A 21,956-nucleotide genomic window follows, 5' to 3' on the forward strand; every position below is an offset into this window, starting at 1 on the left:
GTTGCTAAGGCTGATGTCCAAGAGATTACTGCCTATGTTTTCTTTTAGAAGTTTTATGGCTTCAAGTCTCACATTTAGGTCTTTAATCCATTTTGAGTTTATTTTTGTGTATGGTGTTAAGAAAGTAGTCCAGTTTCATACTTTTGCATGTAGCTGACCATTTTTCCCAATACCATTTATTGAATTGACAGAGACTCAGAGACTCAGAGAGATAGGGAACACAAACAGAGGGAGAGGGAGAAGCAGGCTTCCCGCCAAGCAAGGAGCCCCATGTGGGGCTCAATTCCAGGACCCTGGGATCATGACCTAAACAGAAGGCAGATGCTTAACGACTGAGCCACCCAGGTGCCCCCATTTCTGTTCTTTAATAAAGTTTTAAAATTTCCTTCCTGTGGTTCCTGCACTGCTCTCAGTAAGTTTCTGCCTAACACTCCATATTTGCTTTTGCTGTGGTAATGCTTCTTTTCGTGATATTTGCTGATATATAGGAAAGCTATTGACTATCAGTCATCTCTGTTTAATTTTCTTGTGTGTGTATATCTCTGTAAATTGCCTTCAACCTTTTTTTGTAGTAATAGTAAATGTTAATTAAATATTGGGAAAGAAACCTCCAGGTAGAAGGGTCTTACATGAAACAGGGGACAAGGCAACAGGGTTGATGAGTAATAAAACAAAGAATATTTTATTACTTTCCATTTCCGTGAAAAGAGAGGTTATATCTTAATGCCTGGGTTAATGCCTGGGAAAGAAACGTGAGTATGTGTTTTTCTCAGAACTTGTCTTAAAAGAATGCTATGTGTGGTTTGTGTGTGTTTGGTGTGTGTGTGTGTGTGTGTGTGTGTGTGTGTCCGTCCATCCTAGAACATACTTCATGTTGAAACTAGATGACCAGTAACCGCATCTTTTAAGAATATCTCAGCACTTTAAAGGCCTCCCCCCAACCACCAGCACAACTTTTCTCCATGAGAATAATGGGAGATGGGTAGTTGGTTTTCATATGGAGAAATTAGAAATGAGGGAATTGGAAATTTCTCACATGCTTATAGTTCTGAGCAAACTAGAGCAAAAATCTTTGGGATCAGTACTCATCCAGGAAAGCAAATCGAGCATGACCAATACCTCCATTCTTGTAGTGAATCCTGCTACCTCTTACATAATGATGAAAAAGAAGTTGAACAGTCCAATACGTGCTCCCAATATCACCCCGCCCCCCCACATGCATGCACGCTCATACACATAACTAGAGTACATACTCTGAGACCATATTGATTTTTTAATGCTTTCAAGTCCATAATATTTACAACTTTTTTTGGCATGGGGGTTAGCTTCTTTGCATATGAGTCATGAGAGAGCTAGGACAAAAATGAGACTAGCCATCAGATGTTGGTTAGAGCTCTAAATACCCATACAAAGGAAAATCTACAGTTTAATAAACACTTCCTTTCACGTGCTGAATATCACTGCCACGGAGATGAGTAACATGCTCTCTACCATTAACTCAGGACTCTTGAAAGATTTTGGGGAATGGGTAGCAAAAGGATCACATTTTAAAGGAAGCACCAGCTTACAATACTGAACTGTATTGGCATGTTTGCCATATTTTTCTGCAGACCTGACTATATGTTTGATGTTACGTGAAGTTTAACTTTTTAATATATCCAAATGAGGATTCATGGTCATTGGCAATTATGTTCATATTTTCAGTGAACACCAAATTTTACTAAAGTATATAGATCTATACAAGGGATAATAGAATAGGTGAAACTTATTTGAAATTTTTATAAGGAATATATTTTAACTTTGATGGCTGGAGAGAGGATGGGCTTTTGGGGCAGGTGGACATCCAAAGTAGTAACCCTTTTCTCCAGTCTGATGTTGTCACCATAATGTTCTACTCTTAGGCTGGGATTCTTTGCTGCAACAGTGTCTACTTTCCTAGAAGCTTTGAGGAAAGTAGGAATTTAAATAGCTTATAGGCTTAACCATGATGTTAAGTCCACACACACAATAAGTGGCATTTGGTTGTTATCTATCAGTCATCTGTTTCCTCATAAATATATTCAGGTCAAACCCCTATAGCCAGGATACCACATGGATGACCTTGTCTTCCTCTCCTGCATTCAGCGGGGTGGCATATATTGTTAGGTCATCTTACGGGTGGTGACACCAAGCCTGACCACTGGGTCGAGGCAGTGACTGCAAAATTTCTCCATTATGAGGACATAATTTTTTCTTTTGTGTTTGCTAGGTAAGCCCCAGGTTGATAGTAAAGTAGTTAAATGTCTTGTTTCTCAACTTCTACCCAAGAGTTCTAACATCCAGTGAATGTTCTTGCTTGAATTAGTACATTGTGGGTATGAAGTGGTTATTGTTGAGCCTTTCTTTTTTCCTCTGATAGCTGGCATCCTTCTTAAAAAGCAGCTTCACTCTCACACATACACCCCAACTTGTAACCTTAGACTTGTTGGTCCTTTCCCCACAAGTGTTGTTTGTTTAATCTATCAGAGTGCTTCTTCTTCCATCTCCTGATGCTCAAATTGTTCCCACAATGACCAGCAACACTTCAGACCTGCTTCTGTCTTCATTCCACATGTCTTTTGTTGTCTCTGAGGACATCTTTGGTTTTCTGGCACAAAATATCTAGACTCATCTTATACATTCCTTGTGCCAGTCCTGGAATCGGCCACTATTCCTGTTTACAAACTAAGATCAGGGTGCTTGATATATTTATTGCTATTGAGGTATTGATGTTTCTAGGTCTTCTAATCATGAATTCATATCCAAACTTTTTAATTATTTTGTTTTGAGTTGTATTTATGAGGTATAATTTACCTATGATAAAATGTACTCATTTTAAGTGTAGAATTAGCTGTATTTTAGCAAACACACTCTTGTAGCTATCGCCTTATAACCATTTACAGGCAGTTTTCATCATGGCCTCCAATCTGCTTTCTCTCATTATAGATCAGTTTGCCTAGTCTAGAATTTCATGTAATTGGAATAGTACCGTATGTAGCCTTCTTTTCTAGTTTCTTTCACTCAGCATTCTCTTTCTGAGGTTCATGCATGTTATGAATATCAATAGTTCACTACTTTCTATTGCTGAGTAGTAATCTATTGAATGGATGTATCACAAATTGTTTATCTGTTTACAAGTTGATGTATGTTTGGGCTATTTCCAGCTTATGGCTATTATGAATAAAGCTTCTGTGAACATTCAGGTGCAGGTTTTTATGTTGACTAGGCTTTCCTTTCCCTTGGGTAAATATCTAGAAATGGAATTGCTGGGTCATATGATAAGTATATATATTTCAACTTTATAAGAAACTGCTGCATTGGTTTCCAGAGTGGTTGTACCATTTTATCCTCCCAACAGGAATGCATAAGAGACCCAGTTACTCCACATCTTCATCATTACTTGGTATTGTCAGTCTTTTAATTTTAGCTCTTCTGGTGGGTATATAATGGAATCTTGTGATTTTAATTGCTGGCTTTAATTTGCTAGTTTTTATTTTTCATGATTAAGGATAGAGAGCATCTTTTATGTGCTAATAGTTCATTTTCTTTGATGAAATGTCTGTTCAAATCTTTTGACCTGTTTTTTAATTGTTTAAGGTTAACAGTGGTTAAAGCTATTCATCCTTTAGACATTTTTGTTGAGCTGTAAGAATTTTGTGTATTCTGCATATAAACTTTTTGTCAGGGATAGGTATTGGAATGTTTTCTTCCAGTCTGTGACTTGATTAAAAAAAAAAAAAATTGCTAAGAGTATCTTCTGGGAGAGTAGAAAATTTTAATTTCAATTTCTGATTTGTTTTTAAAGTTCACATTTTTAGGTACTACCTGAGGAATCTTTGCCTACCCTAAGACTTCAGAGATTTTCTTCTGTATTGTCTTTTGCAAGTTGTATAAATTTAGTTTTTGTACTTAGGACCATGATTCCATTTTGAGTTTTTATGAATTTGTGAGACATGGAGATTAAAGTTCTTTTCTTTTCTTTTCTTCCCTTTCTCCTTCCCTTCTCTTCCCTTCCCTCTCCCCTCCCCTACCATCCTCTCCCCTCCCTTCCCCTTTCCTTTCTTCCCCTCCCTTCCCCTTTCCTTTCTTCCCCTCCCTTCCCCTCCCCTTTCTTTTCCTTCCATAGATACCCAATTCTTCCAGCATTATGTATTGAAAGCTTTGTCCTTTCCCCCATTTCATTGCCTCAGCATACTACTTTAAAAAAAAAAAAAATCAACCAACCATCTATGGGAAGAACTCCTTATGAACTCTGATCTCTTTCATTTATTTACCTATCTTTACACTAATATCTCATTGTCTTGATTAGAGTAGCTTTATAATAAGCCGAGCCGAAGCTAGCTCCTTCCAGACAATCCATACCAGGATTCACAAATTCATATGCTTTTAAGCAGGTGGCATACTTAAGTTGGCCATGTATAAGCATTTATTTAATTGGTATTAAACTTTGAAGGACTGAAACTACAACCTAATTTATTTTCATTTATTAAGGTTTTTTTTAATTAAGGTTTTTAATTATGTTCCTTTTTCATGTATTTCTTGTAGTTCCTATGTTTCTAATGGTGTCTTAAATACATACTTTGAATATTAAATGTACAGGAATATCTCTCATTTCCATACACACAACAGTGTTGCCTCCCTGTTTCTTGAAATGTATGGCCAATTTGGTGTGTTTCTCAGTTTTCCCACTTCCTGTGGAGATAAGAACACTTCCTGTGACAGCACCAATTAGTAATCATGGTGATTGACACTCAGCTTTGGGGCTGTGATGGGAGAGTTGGGGGACCATGGACAACAGGGGAAGGCTATGTAGTAGCCTTGCAGTGCCAGCGTTGCCATGTGTAATGCTAGCCCAGCTTGCCGATTTTTCAGAGACACCGGGAATCTTTGGATTGTAACATGTCTCAATTTAAAACACAACATCTCTGTGCAGACCAAACCACACTTTGCTGCAGGACCACGTTTGGATCCGTGCTCCTCTGGTCTTCACAATACCTAAGAACACAAAAAGTGAGAGAAAAATTGACCCCCAAGCTAGAAAATAAGTCTGCATCATCCCTAAGAGGGATGGATGGAAAAGGAATGATTGCCTTAGAAACTTTTAATTTTTTTTAAATAATGGACTTTATTCTTGTAAAGTAACCAGTTTTATTTTTATTTTTAATTAAACTGTAGTGGCTGTACATTAGTTTCAGTTGTATAGCATAGTGATTCAACAAGTACAAACATAGGGGCAACTGGGTGGCTCAGTTTGTTAAACGTCTGCCTTCAGCTCAGGTCATGATCCCAGGGTCCTGGAATCAAGCCCCATGTCCAGCTCTGTACTTGGTGGGGGAACCTACTTTTCCCTTTCCCTCTGCCTGCCACTCCACCTGCTTGAGTGCTTTCTCTCTGTCTCTGTCAAACAAATAAAACCTTTAAAAAAAACAAGTATAAACATAAAATTCTCACCATAGTAAGCGTAGTTACCATCTATTACCATACAGTGTTAATACGGTGTTTTTGACTATATTCCCTGTACTGTATTTTTCATTTCTGACTTCTAACTGGGAGTTTGTATCTCTTATTCTCCTTCACCTATTTCACCCCTCACCTTGCTCCCTTCCCCTCTGGAAAGTACCATTTTTTTTCTCTGTATGAGTCTGTGTCTGTTTTTTATTTGGTTGATAGGTTTTTAGATTCTACACATAGATGAAATCGTAAGGAGTTTGTCTTTTTTGGACTTATTTCACTTAGCATATTACTGGTTAGGTCTATCCATAATGTCACAAATGACAAGATTTCTTTCTTTTAATGGCTGGGTAATACTCCATTGTATATACACCACATCTTCTTTATCCATTCATCTGTTGATGGGCACTTTGGTTTCTTCCGTATCTTAGCTATTATAATTAATGCCACAGTAAACATAGAGGTGCATATATCTCTTCTAATTAGTCTTTTTATTTTCTTCAAGTAAATATAGAAGTGAAATTACTGGATTTTATGGTACTTCTATTTTTAGTTTTTTGAGGAACCTCCATACTGTTTTCCACAGTGGCTGTACCAACTTAAATTCCCACTGACAGTGCACAAGGGTTCACTTTCCCCACATACTCATTGACACTTGTTATTTCTTGTCTTTTTGATACTAGCAATTCTGATGAGTGTGAGGTGGTATCTCCCTGTTGTTTTGATTTGCACCTTCCCTGATGACAAGTGATGAGCATCTTTTCATGTACCTGTTTGCCATCCGTATGTCGTCTTCAGAAAAATGTCTGTTTAGGTCCTCTGCCCATTTTTAAATCAGATTGTTTGGTTTATTTTTGTGTTGAGTTGTAGGACAACTTTATATATTTTGGATATTAACAGCTTATTGGTTATATCATTTGCAAATATCGTCTCCCATTTACTAGTTTGCCTTTTCATTTTGTCTATGGTTCCTTTTCCTGTGCAAAAGCCATTTTGCTTAATGTAGTTCCCATTGTTTATTTTTGTTTTTGATTCCCTCACTTGGGTAGACGTATCCAGAAAAATTTTGTAAGGATGATGTCCACTAGATTACTGCCTATGTTTACTTTTAGCCCTTTTATGGTCTCAAGTCTCACATTTAGGTCTTTAATCCATTTTGACTATTTTTATGTATGGTATAAGAAAGTGGTTTCGTTTTATTCTTTTGCATGTAGCTGTCCAGTTATCCCAACACCATTTATTGAAGAATCTGTCTATTCCTCAGTGTATATTCTTGCTTCCTTTGTCGTAGATTAATTGATCATATAAGTGGGTTTATTTCTGGACTCTTTAGTCCATTGATGTGTGTGCCTGTTTTTGTGCTAGTATCATACTGTTTTGATTACTACACTTTTGTAGCATAGTTTAAAATATGGGATTGTGATACCTCCAACTTTGTTCTTCTTTCTTAAGATTATTTTGGCAATTTGGCTTATCTTCTGTGGTTCCATACAAATTTTAGATTATATTTTCTAGTTCTGTGAAAAAATACCATTGGTATTTTAATGAGGATTGCATTGAATCTGTAGATTGCTTTGGGTAGTATGGACATTTTAACAATTCTTCAAGTCCATGAACATGGTATATCTTTCCATTTATTTGTGTCATCTTTTATTTCAACAATATCCTAGTTTTCAGAGTACATGTCTTTCACCTCTTTGGTTAAGTTTATTCCTAGATATTTTATTCTTTAAAAAAAAAAAGATTGCATGTATTTATTTGAGAGAGAGGGCAAGAAAGAGCATGAGCACAAGTGTAGCAGGGGTGGTGGGGGTTCAGAGGAAGAGGGAGAAGCAGACTCCCTGCTGAGCAGGGAACCTGACCTGGGGCTCCATCCCAGGACCCGAAAATCATGACCTGAGCTGAAGGCAGACATTAAACTGACTGAGCCATCCTGGCACCTGGTATTTTATTATTTTTGATGCAATTGTGGATGGTATTGTTTTCTTAATTTCTTTTTTTGCTAGTTTGTTTTTAGTGTATAGAAATGCAACAGATTTCCATCTATTGATATTTTTATTCTTCAACTCTACTGAATTCATTTATTGTAACAGTTTTTTTTTTAATGGAGTCTTTATGGTTTCCTATATTCATCATTTTGTCCACAGTGGTGGTGGTTTTGCTTTTTCCTTGCCAATTCAGATGCTTTTTATTTCATCTGATTGCTGTGGTTAGGACTTCTAGTTCTATATTGAATAAAAGTGGTGAGAATAGGAATCCTTGTCTTGTTCCTGATCTTAGAGGAAAAGCTTTAACCTTCACCCTTGAGTTTGTAATGTATGATCTTTATTATGTTGAGGTATGTTCCTTCTATACCCATTTTGTTAAGAGTTTTTTGTCATGAAGAGATGTTGAATTTTGTTGGTTTTTCTGCATCTGTATGGTTTTTATTCTTCACTTGTTAACGTGGTATATCATGTTAATCAGTTTGCATATATTGAACTGTCTTTGCATCCTGGAATAAATCCCACTTGATTGTGGCGAATGATATTTTTAATGTATTTTTACATTTAATTTGCTAATATTTTGCCAACAGCTTTTGCATCTATGTTTATCAGAGATACTGGTCTGTAATTTTCTTTTTTTTTTTTTTGTAGTGTCTTTTTCTGGTTTTGGTATCAGGGTAATGCTGATCTCATAGAATGAATTTGGAAGCATCCCTTCCTCTTCTATTTCCTGGGATAGTTTGAGGATAGTTATTAAGTTGTCTTTAAATGTTTGGTAGCATTCACTTGTGAAGCCATCTGGTCTTGGATTTTGTTTGTTGGGAGTTTTTTTGATTATTTATTTAATTTTGTTACTAGTAATTGGTCTGTTCAGATTTTCTATTTGTTCCTGATTCTGTCACAGAAGATTGTGTCTAGAAATTTATCCATTTCTTCCAGGTTGCTTAATTTGTTGGCATATAATTTTTTTGTAGTAGTCTTATAATTCTGTTTTTGTTTTGTGTGTGTGTGTGTATTTTGTGTTTCTTTTCTTTCATTTCTGGTTTCATTTGAGTATTTTTTATTCCTTGAGTCTGGTTAAAGGTTTATCAATTTTGTTTATGTTCAAAGAACTAGATCTTAGTTTTATTGATCTTTTCTATTTTTTTTCTATTCTCTATTTCATTTATTCCTTCTCTGTACTTTATTATTTTTTCCTTCTACCAACCTTGGCTTTGTTCTTTTTCTAGCTCCTTTAATTGTAAGTTTAGATTATTTGAGATTTTGTTTGTTTATTTTTTTTAAGATTTTATTTATTTATTTGACAGAGATCACAAGTAGGCAGAGAGGCAGGCAGATAGAGAGGAGGAAGCAGGCTCCTTGACGAGCAGAGAGCCCGATGCGGGGCTCGATCCTAGGACTCCGGGATCATGACCTGAGCCAAAGGTAGAGGCTCTAACCCACTGAGCCACCCAGGCACCCCGAGATTTTGTTTGTTTCTTAAGACAGACTTACATTACTGTAAATTTTCTCTTAGAACTGCTTTTGCTGTGTTTCAAAGATTTTGAACCAATGTGTTTCCATTTCAATTTGTCTCAGGTATTTTTTTGTTTTTCTCTATGATTTCTTTGTTGACCCCTTGGTTGTTTAGTACCATGCTTTTTAGTACCACATTTGTGTTCTGGTACTTTTATTGTAGTTGATTTCTGGTTGGAAAAGAAGAATATAATTTCAGTCTTCTTAAATGTATTGAGACTTATTTTGTGTAGTCCATCCTGTATAATGTTACTTGTGCAACTGCTTATGTGGGCTGAAGGAGAGCAAAAAATTGGTGCCCAGCAGCACTTCTGTTTCTGGAGAAAGTTCCCGAAGATCCCTGCCTCTGTGGCACAGGTACTAAAATTAGTAAATCTTCATGTGCTTTTCACTCCCAGGTGCTTTTCAAACTGTTACTTCTGTGCTGGGTCTTGTGCAGAGTGATACAGTGTGCTAGCTCTTGAAAGCAGAGACTTGGTTTCCCATGGCCTCTCTGGCTCTCCAGGAGTTCAGTCCTGCTGACTTTTAAAGCCAGTATTGTGGTGACTTACTTTCCCAGTGCGGGTCCTCAGGGCTGGGCCTTCCTGGTGTGGGCCTTGATTCCTTTGCTGCTCATGCTTGTGATGTCCCTTCTGATTGTGGGTAGCCATGCTGGAGGTTTGGCTCCCAGCTGCATCCTCTCTATTCAATGTGGACTTCTCCTTAGGACTTTAGATGTGGAAGGTTGGTTCTCCCAGGCTTCAGGTCATTTTCAGAGTGAGCTGCAGTATATGTAGTTGTCTTGGTTTGTCCCTGGGAGGTAGTGAGCTCAGAATCTTCTCCCATCTCTTTCTGTCCCATCTTCCCTCTCTCTAAAAACCAGAAGATTTTGATTTATAGAAAACTGAGGAGATACTAGAAAGTTTCCTATACTTCATATCCAGTTTCATCTTCTATTACCATTTTACCATATTACCATGTATTACAATTAATGAACCAGTATGAACCAAAGTATATTCTTTATTCAGATGGTCTTGGTTTGTACCTGATGGCCTTTTTCTGTTTTAGGATCCCATCTTAGATACCACATTACATTGAGTTGTCAAGTTTTTTGAGGTTCTCCTTGGCTGTGACAGTTTCTCAGATTTTTCTTGTTATCAATGATCTTGACAATTTTGAGGACCACTGACTAAGTGTATTAGTCAGTCCCCTCTATTGGAATTTGTCTGATGTTTTTCCTGAGTAGATTGTGGGATTACTGGTTTCAAGGAAGAAGACCACCGTGGTAAGTGCTACGTTCATAACATCACATCAAGGGTACATAGAATCAACATTATTTTATGACTCAAGTTGTTCTGGTTCTGACCATTGGAACTCTTTCAGTTGGCTGTGTCCTTTTGACATACCTCCATCATTGTAGGTTTGCTTGTTTGTTTGCTTTTCAATACTTCCTTACTTCCTGGGGCTATAAGATGCTTCATGTTCACCTTGTGTCTGATCTGCCCACTCCTATAATCAGCCATTTATCCCAAGAAGCCCCTGTTCCTTTTATTGAAGAATGATACTAGAAAAGACCATAGAGGTAGCCTTTCTTGGTACATCATAAGAAAGATGCACTCTATCAACATGATTTACCAATGTTGATGTTAACCTTGATCATTTGTCTCATCAGCTCTCTTTACTGTAAAGCACCTTCCCCACTCCAGACTTCCTTCCAGGCTTTTCTTTTGGAAAGAAGTTACTGTGTGCAGCTCATACTTAAGGAATGCATTCCACCTCCTTGTTGGGAATTTATCTGCATAAATTTTTTGGAATGCTTCTGAATGGGAGATTTGTCTATTGTCCATTTACTTATTTATTCAGTCATTTATATTTTTAGGTTATATTAGTGTTTAGTATTTATACTTTAAGATATAATCCAATGCTTCTTCATTTGTTGCTCACATTGTTCCAGCTTTGGCCAATTGGAGCTCTTTCAGTTGACTCTCCTGCATGTCTTTTTATATGCTCTGATCAATGTGCAGTTTTTCATTTGCTTTTGTTCTTGAGCACTTCCTTACTTTCTGAATGTAAAGATACCTTGGGATATGTCTTGTGTATTTTTTGCCTCAGACCTAGAATCAGCTACTTCTGCGAGGGGGTCTGGTTCCTTCTATTAGAGTATGGTATTAGAAACCAAGATCTGGGCACCAGGTGGGCTCATTGCTACTGGAGTGTCATTATTTCTGGGCCCTGTCTGCTGATAGAGCAAGGAAATAAACATGTAATACTAATCCATGTATACATATCTCTCTATCTGTATAACCATCTCAATAACCATCTGTATAACTATCTGTGATACTAACCCATGTAGACACATCTCTCTATCTGTATAGCCATTTCAGCTAAAAATGAGTTCATATTGATGTCTCCAGCTCTAATCTATAACCACATGGATAATTCTAGCTTTCTCTTCTGTTTGTAAATTCTTACTACAACAGTGAGAAACTTGACTCCTAACAGCCACTGTCCACAATAGATTTTCTGGTTTGTTTGTTTGTTTGTTTGTTTTAATTAAAGAATGCAGGGGAATATCCCTGTTAGGAGCCCATGAACCTGAATTCCTTTTCCTGGAATATTTTTGGTCTTCTTGTCCACAGTGGTTCATGCTTCAGGCTTTAGACTTAGCTCATGCTGATGTCCTCAAGGAAACTTCAGCAGATCCCAGATCACATCAGATCCTCTGCATCCTGCTCCTATAGACTGTCTTCTTCCCTTCCAGTCCTTATCAGCATAGAAATTAAGTAACTAATTTTGCGATTCAACGTGTCATTGCTTTTTCTCTCCTGGAATGTTGGCTTGGTAAATGAAAACGTTGTCAGCCTTGCTCAGGGCCTAGCACAGCACTGGACACACATTATGTGATGGATGGTTTAGTGAAAAAATACAGCAGGAATGGAAGAAATGTTAGACTTCATCTTCTAACCAATAACATAGATGAGTTTAGAATATAACATTAGGAGCATTTCTGCTTTCTAGAATTCTTAGATACTTTATGCACCTCAAAAGTTCATGCTGTGGGAATGGAGGTATAGGGAAATCAGGCAAAAAAAAAAAAAAATCCCAGGCAATATAAAGATACGTGAAGGACTCTGGAATGAATAGCATTGAGCCAAGTGTCCATTAGTTGAAGGAAATTGATGCTAAAAACCATTAGGGGGCAGATGCAAGAAAGAAAACACAGATATAACATTAATTTTCGAACTTGTTCCCAAGGGATTTTATGGGTACATTGGATTATGTAATGTAGTTTCTCTGTTGGAAATATCAGATGTTTATGGACAGTGAAATTGGAGAAGGATCCTCAAGTCCAGGTCATCATGTTTGTATTTATTCCTTGTATTTGTCCTGCTCTTTCCTTGTGTCTTCTGTTTACTGGATCCTTTTGGATTTAGGTTGTTTTTCTTTCCCACTGCAGTGTTAAAAAAGCAGGATACAGAGTGTCATTCTTTATGGTAATTCTCCTTAAGGTTGCCTATAGCATTTTAATTTTTATTTATTTAAAAAAAATTTATTTTCAGTGTTCCAAAATTCATTGTTTATGCACCACACCCAGTGCTCCATGCAATACGTGCCCTCCATAATACCCACCACCAGGTTCACCCAAACTCCCACCCCTCTCCCCTCCAAAACCCTCAGTTTTTTTTTTCTCAGAGTCCACAGTCCCTCATGGTTTGTCTCTCCCTCCGATTTCCCCAACTCACTTACAGTATTTTAAATTTCAGAAAATCAAGAACTTTATTCATTTCCCTTTGAAAAAAATAAGACAAGATTTCACCTTAGTGGTGTGTCTTCAAGAAAGCTAAAGGCTTTTGTTTAACTCTTTCTGCTTTACTCTAAGGGCATTCTGATGATCACCTAGTGTGATCTTCTGAAGTATTCCAGTCCCTGGAGCTGGCTCTTAGCTGTTCCCCAGGGAGGGACCAAAAGGTTGTAAGGCTGCAGAAAAAAAATAGTTGGCTAAAAAACTCAGGGGCTGATTGTTGGTGAGGGTCACCAGACACAGGTGGGGGAAGTAGTTACCTGCCTCCCTCCTTTCCTGGAGAAGATGAAGATGAACAACCACCACCTGCCCTGGGATAGTTTTTCTTGTTGTTTTTGGCTTTTGGTGTTTTTAAAAGTAGTCTCCACAGCACTGAAGAGTGGAGCCTATCACAGGCTTGCACATACAACCCTGAATTCAAGACCTCCACTGAGATCAAGACTGCTGCTTAACCAGCTGAGCCAGCTAGGCGAGCCAATGAGGCCCGCCTGCCCTTCGATAGTTTAAATGGCATTTAGGAAGAGTGTGGAGATGTACCAGAGGTATCTTTTGTGTCCTTAGTAGCCCTTGGGACTATGGAAATAGTCTACGATTTTGGCTGGTTAACATTGCTGTGCAAGTCCTGTCTATTTAATCGAGGTTGTGGTGGGAGAAATAAATGACAGATTATGACTTTGGCATTGAATAAATAGAATGCCTTGGGGATCTATTTTTAATACTGTAACTCTTAGAAATATGTGAATTGCTTCCTTTTCATCTTCTATCTAGAGGTTTAGTCCTCTGTTTTAGATTGGGGCTCACACAGCCACTTGAGGTTGTGCCCCTTATGTAACTATTATTTTGTGTTAATAAAGTAACAAAACTTTTAAATACCAAGAATATTTAAGTTGTATGAAAGTGCTTTTACTTTTAATAGTAACAGTCATTGTTATCTTCCCCCCCTTCTCAGAAAAGGTGGCTGCTGAGGAATTCTTAAAGAGCATAGACTGAGTGAAAAGGACACAGAACAAAGGATATCTCCCAGGGGTGAAATGAAGAAGTTCTGTAAATAGCTGTGCTATTTTCCTTTGAAATGTCTGGCACATTCCATGTGATATAGCAGTGGGGTACCGAGGGGCCGTGTGTCTAACTCTGATAGAGCGTTCCACGCTGACTCTCAGAGCCGTGCACACATGACAAGGGCATCTGGATCCTTCCAAAGTATTAAACTACTTAAATGACAAGTTTTTTTTTAAATTTTGCATACATAATCCTGCCATATCACCTGTGTTCAGATAGTCACTCCTTCACCTTTGAACACCCAATTCTCTGAAAAAATCCAGCACAAGTAAGTGTTAGCTCTGAGCTGCTCTCAGGAATTTGGAGTGTGATAAGCAAAACCTGCATTTTCTAGCAAGAAACTGGCACAGAAATGGGAAGTTTTGTTTCTTGGATTCATCTCATTACCTAGAACCTGAGGCTGTTCTGATGTCTGCGGGCCAAATCCTGCATGTCTTTCCTGGCCCGGCTTAAGTGAAACACCTGCCACAACGCAGGTTTGGCCATGTTTAATTCCCTCACGCTAGTGGTCTCACAGTTATGGTTTATTATTCTCCTTAATGGGGATTTCTCCATTCCTATTTTAAAATCATTTTAAACTTCTGTTCGTTTATTGTCTGTCCTCCTCCTCTTCTGATGGTGAGCTGGTCCCTTGGCCTGCACAGGCACACACTGCTTTCTTGTTACACGTGGTCTTCCTTTCAGTTACTACCTGGTGCTTATCAAGAATTTTTTGGCACCTGACATATGTAGGGCACAACCTATGCATTTTCAAGAGGACACACAAGGTGGAGAAGGGGTCTGTTTCCCAGTGTTTGGCAGATTTGAAAATTTAATGTTCTGGGCAAAAGCAATTTGGGAGCTGAAAAATCATGCACATTTTAAGGAAATACCAAAAAAGAACAGTACTGTTGTTAATACCTTAGAGATAGATATAAGGCCATTGTGTCAATTTAGGAAAAACACATGTATTTAGATTTTAGTTTTTTCATATGTTTGCACGTTTGATACATAAGATAGAAATGTTTACACTTTCTGCAGTGTGTGAGGGAACAGGAGTTTGAAGGTGGAGTGAGTTGGGGAGAGGGTGATATTTCTGTGGAAATTTTAGTAAACTTTCTGGGGTTTTTTTTTCCCCACCTATGGAGATGACATAGGACACAAAACATTAAATGTTAATATTGATTCAAGAATTAAATCATGAAAACATTGCTGAGGAAAATGAAAAATCTACGGAAATGAAGAACTATGTCTTATTCATGACCTCATTTTGTTAAGCTGTCTGTTCTCACCAAATTGATACGTAGATTTAATGCAATCCCAATAAAAATTTGCTAAAATGTTCAAGGTGCATCTGAAACTCATATGGAAAGGAAAAGGAATTAGAACAGTGAAAACAACTTTGATGAAGAAGAACAAAGGATTAATACTGCCGGACTACCAGAGTACTCTAGAGCCACAGTAAATCAGGACAGGGTGTTAGCATCAAGATCAACAAATGAACCAGCAGATCAGAGGAGAATGTCCATAAATAAACCCACAAAGGTGCAAAGACCGTTCAGCTCTGGGACAGTCACATATCCATTCACATAGTGTGGTTGGAACAATCGGATATCCGTATGCAAAAAGGAGAAAGAACATAGCTTCAGGGGTGCTTGGGTGACGCAGTCAGCCCCTCATAGCATACTCACAAATTAATGCTAACTAGATCATAACCTAAATAGATCATAAACCTAAAAGCGACAACTATAATACTTGTGGAGAGGAGGAGAAAACTCTTGTGATTTTGAGTTAGGCAAAGATTCTATTTTTTTTTTTTTAAGATTTTATTTATTTTAGGAAGAGAGAGAGAGTGTGTACTTGCAAGGAGAGGAGCAGAGGGAGAGGGAGTTAATCTCCAGCAGACTCCATGCTGAGCACGAAGCTTTGGTGTTGGAGGGGGAAAAAAGGCTTTGGTGTTGAAATTGTCATTACAACAGTCCACCAAATGCAGCTGTGTCAGTTATGCCCAAGGACACCCCCTGCTGAGAGGGTGCGTGGAGCTGAAAGCAGCCTGTACTTTAATGGCCAAGCCATGGGCCCGGTATACGTATGTGCCCGAGGAAAGGGAAGCTTCTAGTTAGCAGGAAGATGTCTTGTGGGCTGCTTACGGTCCTGTTTCACACGTGTCTTAGAAGGTGGTGATGGAGGCTTCCCCCCAGAATGCTGCCCTGCCATCAGCAAGCTTTGTTGTGAACATGTCTTTTCCCTTAAAGAAATCCAGTAAATCACTTTCAGCGGAGGGCTGTCTTTAACCAGAATTCCACCAGATACTACAGTGTGTGCTGGAAGAGAGAAGGCGAGCTTCTCCAGCTGCCCTCATGATGCTTTTCCTCCTCTAGTTGGGCTCAGTTGCCCTTGAAAAGTGGAATGTAGGGTGTGGGGTTTTTTTGTTTTTTGGTCTCTCTTGAGGATGCCCAGTATCCCTTCTCCATCTGGATGCCATTAGTAACACCCTCAGCCAATGTTTCTGTGTCTGTATAAATAAACAAGTCATAGGAAAGGCAACTCCTGCGGCTTTTCTGAGTGGACTTTTTGCTGTTACTGAGCAGTCAAGTTTCCTAAAGGGAAGTCAACCCTTTCACTTCCAAAGATGCCAAGTATGAAGATTCAACTTGGAAGCAAAGAGAAAATATTTTTGACAGTCACAACTTAGCTTAAAATAAGTGATGTCCAGATACTGACACCCACTTCCTTTCTCTCAAGCCTTGAGCCACCAGCGGACTCTGTGACAGAGGGTCACTGATGGTGCCCAGCAGCTGGGCATCGGGCAGCGGTCTGCCCTTAGAAGTGTTCTGTCAGGACCTTCAGCTTCTGAAAATCTATGCCCCGCCTCCACCCCACCACCCCATTTCTTCTATGTGGTTCACATTTCTTTCCTCCCTTCGAGTTGTTTTCCCTCAGAAAACTTAAACCACATCTCTTTCCTCTTTTTATAGATGCGAACTACACGCAAAGTCTCTGTCTGGCCAGTGGGCCTGGTTGGTGGGCGACGCTATGAACGTCCATTGGTGGAAAACGGCAAAGTCGTGGGCTGGTACACCGGCTGGAGAGCAGACAGGCCTTTTGCCATCGACATGGCAGGTGAGGAGTGTGGGTGGTGACCTTTGCTCCTCCCCGATTGCTCTTCCAGGGGTCCTGTTTGTTGTAACAGTGTGCTGGAGGAAGGAAGCCTTGAAAGACCCTATGTCGTATTCTATTCAGCAGATAAACCAAGTAAACCTTCGAAACAGACTTTTTGATTAATTCAAGTAGAAATGGACCTCATGGGTGCTTAGAAATGATTATTCTGTCCCATTTTAGTCAGCTGTCCATGCGGCCTTCTCTTCAACAAGCGTGTATTTGCCGGGTGCTGGACTGAGTGTCCGGTCAGTGGTGGGAACCAGACTTGGCCCCTCCTCACCGGGGCTGCAGCCTGTGCCTTCTGGTTCCCCTCTCTCTCTGAGTCCAGTTGGTTTCAGTATATGACATGCTTACTGATAAGCTTAATAGTGATATAAAATTGACAAGCTAATAACTTCCATGCTTAATTGATAAATTCAGTGCTTACTGATACATTTAATAGCTGAAACATAAAATTGGGTTTCTGGTTTTTCAACCATTGCTTAACTGAGTGTACCTATCTTTTAAAGTTTATATCCCCTGGAGCACCTGGGTGGCTCAGTCAGTTAAGAGTCCAGCACTTGATTTTGACTGAGCTCATGATCTCAGGGTTGTGAGTTCAAGCCCCACGTTGGGCTCCATGCTGGACGTGGAGTCTGCTTAAGATTTTCTCTCTGCCCTTCCCCCCCTCTAAAGAAAATGAAGTTTTTATTCTCTGACCAACCCATTGAATTGAGTAAGACCTATAAGTAGTCCACGAATCCTAGAATGCTACATTATCATAAAGTGACTTCTTTTCAGTGGGTTATATAAGACGATGCCTGTGGTAACTGTGGAAGGATGCAGTTTAAAACATGAGGCTTAGAGGCAAGAAAAATCACTGACATTTATAACCTAGAAGATGGAGGCAGAAAAGCTTCAAGGTTAATCTCCTCCATCTTCAACTCTAGAACACAGCCCTGTCTGTCTGTCTGTCATCCTGTGCTTGGTCAGACCTTTGTGTGTATTTCCCAACTGCACTCAGCATTCTGATGGGACGAAGACTGCATTCTGAACTGGATTCATCACTTTTATTTTGACGATCCTATAAATTTGAGGGAGCAAGATTATGAAGAGTGTGAGGAGTGAGAGTTGTTGGGGTGAGTTCTGGTGCATGACGCTGTGGGGGACCCCTTGCCCTGCATCACGGGAGGGAACAGACTAGGATATTTTTACTCTGTTTAAGAGACATTTCCTGAGTGTCAGTTTTATGGAAATGTATTTCATGGTCTCTGACCCCAGGGACAGTTTGGAGCTCTTACCCTTCCCTGGTCACCCTGTCCTGGGCTCCCCTCTCTATTTTCTGACCTCCTCCAACATAAGCCTTACCCTTTGGTCTTCAGTCCCCGCAGCCTCAGGGCTGAGTGCCGTCTTCACCAAGTCTTTCACCTGAAGGCAGACAGAGGTGAGGTCAGTCATACTTGGAAGGTCCTGAGGGTTCCCAAAAGAGGCCTTTCCTCAATGAAATGGGAGTTCATCACTCTGAAATGAAAAGGCTGTGTCTTTGGAGAATCTGGTTTCTTGCTGAGAGGAAGTATAACTCTGAGCAGAAAACTTCGAGAACATTAGACAAAGTCTTTTGCTTCCCTAGGACTTCATTTCCCCATGTGTAGAATGAGATGTAGTGTGAACGACCACTGAGGTCTTCTCTGGTGTGTTCTTCTTTCTCCAGGCTTCTGTCCTTGGGAAGCTCAAAGAGAAGCCAGGTCCCTGGTCCCCCCCCCACTCCTTTTTTTTTTTTTAAAAGATTTTATTTATTTATTCATGAGAGAGAGAAAGGCAGAGGCAAAGGGAGAAGCAGGCTCCCTGCTCCACGGGGGCAGGACTCAATGCGGGACTTGATCGCAGGACCCCATGTTTTTTTAACCTGAGTGGAAGGTAGACGCTTAACTGACTGAGCCACTCAGGTGCCCAGGTCCCTGGTTCCTAAGTGAGGAGTTGAGACTGCTAAAGCAGCCAGCTGATATGTGTTTGGCCCTTACCTTTCCCAGAGCCTTGCTTCACCACAGGCTCGGCAGGCGTGTCTCCTTATTACACAGGATCTCTGCCCACAGCCCTGCAAGGTAGCTTCAAGGTGAGAACAACTTGGATTAAGTCTTTCTGGATTTTATTATAAGAACTTTTACGTAGATGATCAAGTATCCAGTAAATCCACTGAATATTTGCATTGATTCCCCCCAGAGTTTGGATCCAAATAGATATATCTAAAATTCAAGAAAGGCACATGTGTTTTATGCATTAGGCCTGGCCTGTGACAAGATATTTGGTACCTTTTTACTTCGGTCTATGACATGACTGATGTTTGGCTTTTTGTGAACATTTCAATATATTTTCAAAGCATAATATAAGGACTATCATAAAATATGAACGATTTGCCTATTTCTTAATTATCCTTGTTTCAAAATAGGAATATAATTTCTGTCTCTAAGAAAATAGGTTTTGCCACACTAAATTATTTTCTTCACACATGCACTTGCTTTTGCAAATTAGTTTTCAGTAAATTATTAGTATATTTGGAAGCCTTTAAGTGAGAGTGATTTGGTTGATCAGGTGATGATTCTGATTTGGAGGGAGTTTGTTCTCCTCCGAAAACTTAAAAAGTCACAGCTTTGTTTACATTTCACGCAAGATTCACATATTCTCTGTGGGAAGCGGGGCAAGACCTCACAGACCTTCACATATAAACGGTACTTCCCACTTCATTTTTAAGTTACATGCACTCATAGTGTCTAGAAGGGGAGAGAGAAGCCAGAAGGCCAGTTTCGTGCTGGCTTCTGGACGGTCAGGGCAGCTGCTCAGGAAACGGTCTGTGGGAGAGGAGTGAGAGGACCGCGCTGGAGCCTGGGCCTCTCCTGGATTCCCATGAGCTGAGGAAGATACTTGACGCCTCACCATCAGGGCACATTTCCACAACGGTCTTGCTGTGGGGGTGGCGAGCCCCTTCACTGGAAGCCTGTCATGGTCTGTCCCGCCTGGATTTCTGTGAAGTCACAGCCTCGCCTGTCACTCGAAGCTGATTTGAGTATCAGACCTCGGAACTGTAATGTTTGACACCATTCAGGGAGTTTGACCCTGTGCCCATCTTTATTTTGCCATATTGGACTCGCCAGGGGCGATCTTTGCTCTCAGATGAGGAAACGTTGTTCTGGAATTAGCGTGTAGGGGTGTTAATGGCAGAAGCAGAGATTGTCACACTGGGCGAAAGCTAAAAAAAACAACCCAAACTTAGGAATGATGACTAGTGAAACCATGAAACCATGGCTCCGGAGGGAAAGCAGCGGCGGCCATCCCTGCCCGGGGAAGCAGCACGCAGGCGGCTTCTGCCCTGGCTGCTGGCCACCCTGCTCCGCCGGGCAGGAAGACCCTGGAACACCTGCTGCGGGCCCGAGCCTTGGGCTTCAGCTCCTACCCCTCGGGCATCTGACCAGCTAGCTCTGACTGATGCCAGCAAGGCACTCCACACAAAGAGTTTAGCTCTCTTTGGAAGTCAGGGTGTCATTTTCAAGTGACAGACTGCTTTTGGCCACTTCCAGGAAGGTGTCAATGAGAACCATTGCTTGAAAGAACTGAGCTTAAAATAATCTTGAGCCTCGCCGGGAGGTGTGGATTTGTTCAAATTCAGAACTTAAGGCTGAGATCCCTGTTTTGAATTTTCACTGTGCGTGAGATGGCAGGCAGGGCTCTGTGCTCCTTTAATGACAGTCCCATAGGGTTCCCAGTTGAGTGCCCGGCCCAGAGTAGGGCCTCTATTCCAGTAAAAACCCAGCGGGGTGCACCATTGTTCAGCTCTGCCCTAACTGCCTGGAGTCAGCTCAGACCCCACAGGTTAGCGGGCAGTCCCGAAGACTGCCTTTGCTTAACCAACAACAATTTGGGGGTCCCAGGCCAACTGCACTCCTGACTAGCTGTAAATCTGTTGTTTTTCTCTCAGGTTTGACAATTTGCTAGCAGGACTAGTAAATAAACTCAGGATAATGCTTTATTTATTATTAGAGTCCTTTTACAAAAGGTGCAAATTAGGACCAGTGACATGAAGAGATCCGTGGGTTGAGGTCTGGTAGAGAATGCAGAGCTGCTGTGCTGTTCCTTGTGAAATGCTCTAGCCCCCTCCCAGTGCATTAATGCGTTCACAGCGTGGGAAGTTCCACGGACCCTCTGCCTCCAGGGTTTTTAGATAGTTTCATTATTAGGCACATTTGATTGACTCAGTGGCTGCACAATGGAACTCAGTCTCCAGCTTCTATCCCCAGAGGTCGGCATGGTCCTTCGGCATGGTCCGACATGGCCCCATGTTCCGACCCCCTAATCCTGTGCTTGGTTTTTCCAGGAACTGGCCCCCACTCTGGAGCTCTCCAGAGACCCTTTGCAGCCACCTCATTAGCACAACAAAGTCACTCCCATCCCTCAAGAAATGCTAAGGGTTTTACAATAAAAGCTCCTGGCCCAGAACTAGACTGTCAGCTTTTCCCCATTGAGGATGATATTTGCTGTAGGTTTTTCATAGATAGCCTTTATAAAGTTGAGGAATGTTCCCTCTATCCCTATACTTTGAATCATTTTAATCAGGAACAAATGCTGTATCTTGTCAAATGCTTTTTCTGCATCGAGAGGACTATGTGGTTCTTTTCTGTTACTGATTTGTTCTGTCACATGGATTGATTTGAGAATGTTGAACCACCCCTGCATCCCTGGGATAAGTCCCACCTGGTCATGGTGGATAATCTTTTTAGTGTACTGTTGGATCCTATTAGCTAGGATCTTGTTGAGAATCTTGGCATCCATATTCATCAGGGATATTTATCTGAAATTCTTTTTGGTGGGGTCTTTGCCTGGTTTGGAGATCAGGGTAATCCTGGCTTCATACAAGGAGTCTGAAAGTTTTTCTTCTGTTTGTATCTTTTGAAACAGCTTCAGGAGAATAGTTATTATTACTTCTTTGAATCTTTGGTAGAATGCTCCAGGGAATCCATCATGTCATGGTCTCTTGT

At 40.3% G+C, this 21,956-nt stretch overlaps 1 protein-coding gene across 1 annotated transcript in view; it reads left to right on the forward strand.

The window, feature by feature from the left end:
- Nucleotides 1–21,956, forward strand: part of B3GAT2 (beta-1,3-glucuronyltransferase 2) — a 78,558-nt gene that overhangs the window by 27,932 nt on the left and 28,670 nt on the right. Inside the window, exon 2 of the mRNA XM_047734430.1 lies at nt 16,767–16,911. Within this exon, the coding sequence (XP_047590386.1) occupies nt 16,767–16,911 (145 nt within the window). The remainder of the gene's footprint in view (nt 1–16,766; nt 16,912–21,956) is intronic.

The sequence above is a fragment of the Lutra lutra genome, chromosome 6 (assembly GCF_902655055.1).
Source record: "Lutra lutra chromosome 6, mLutLut1.2, whole genome shotgun sequence".
NCBI lineage: Eukaryota > Metazoa > Chordata > Mammalia > Carnivora > Mustelidae > Lutra > Lutra lutra.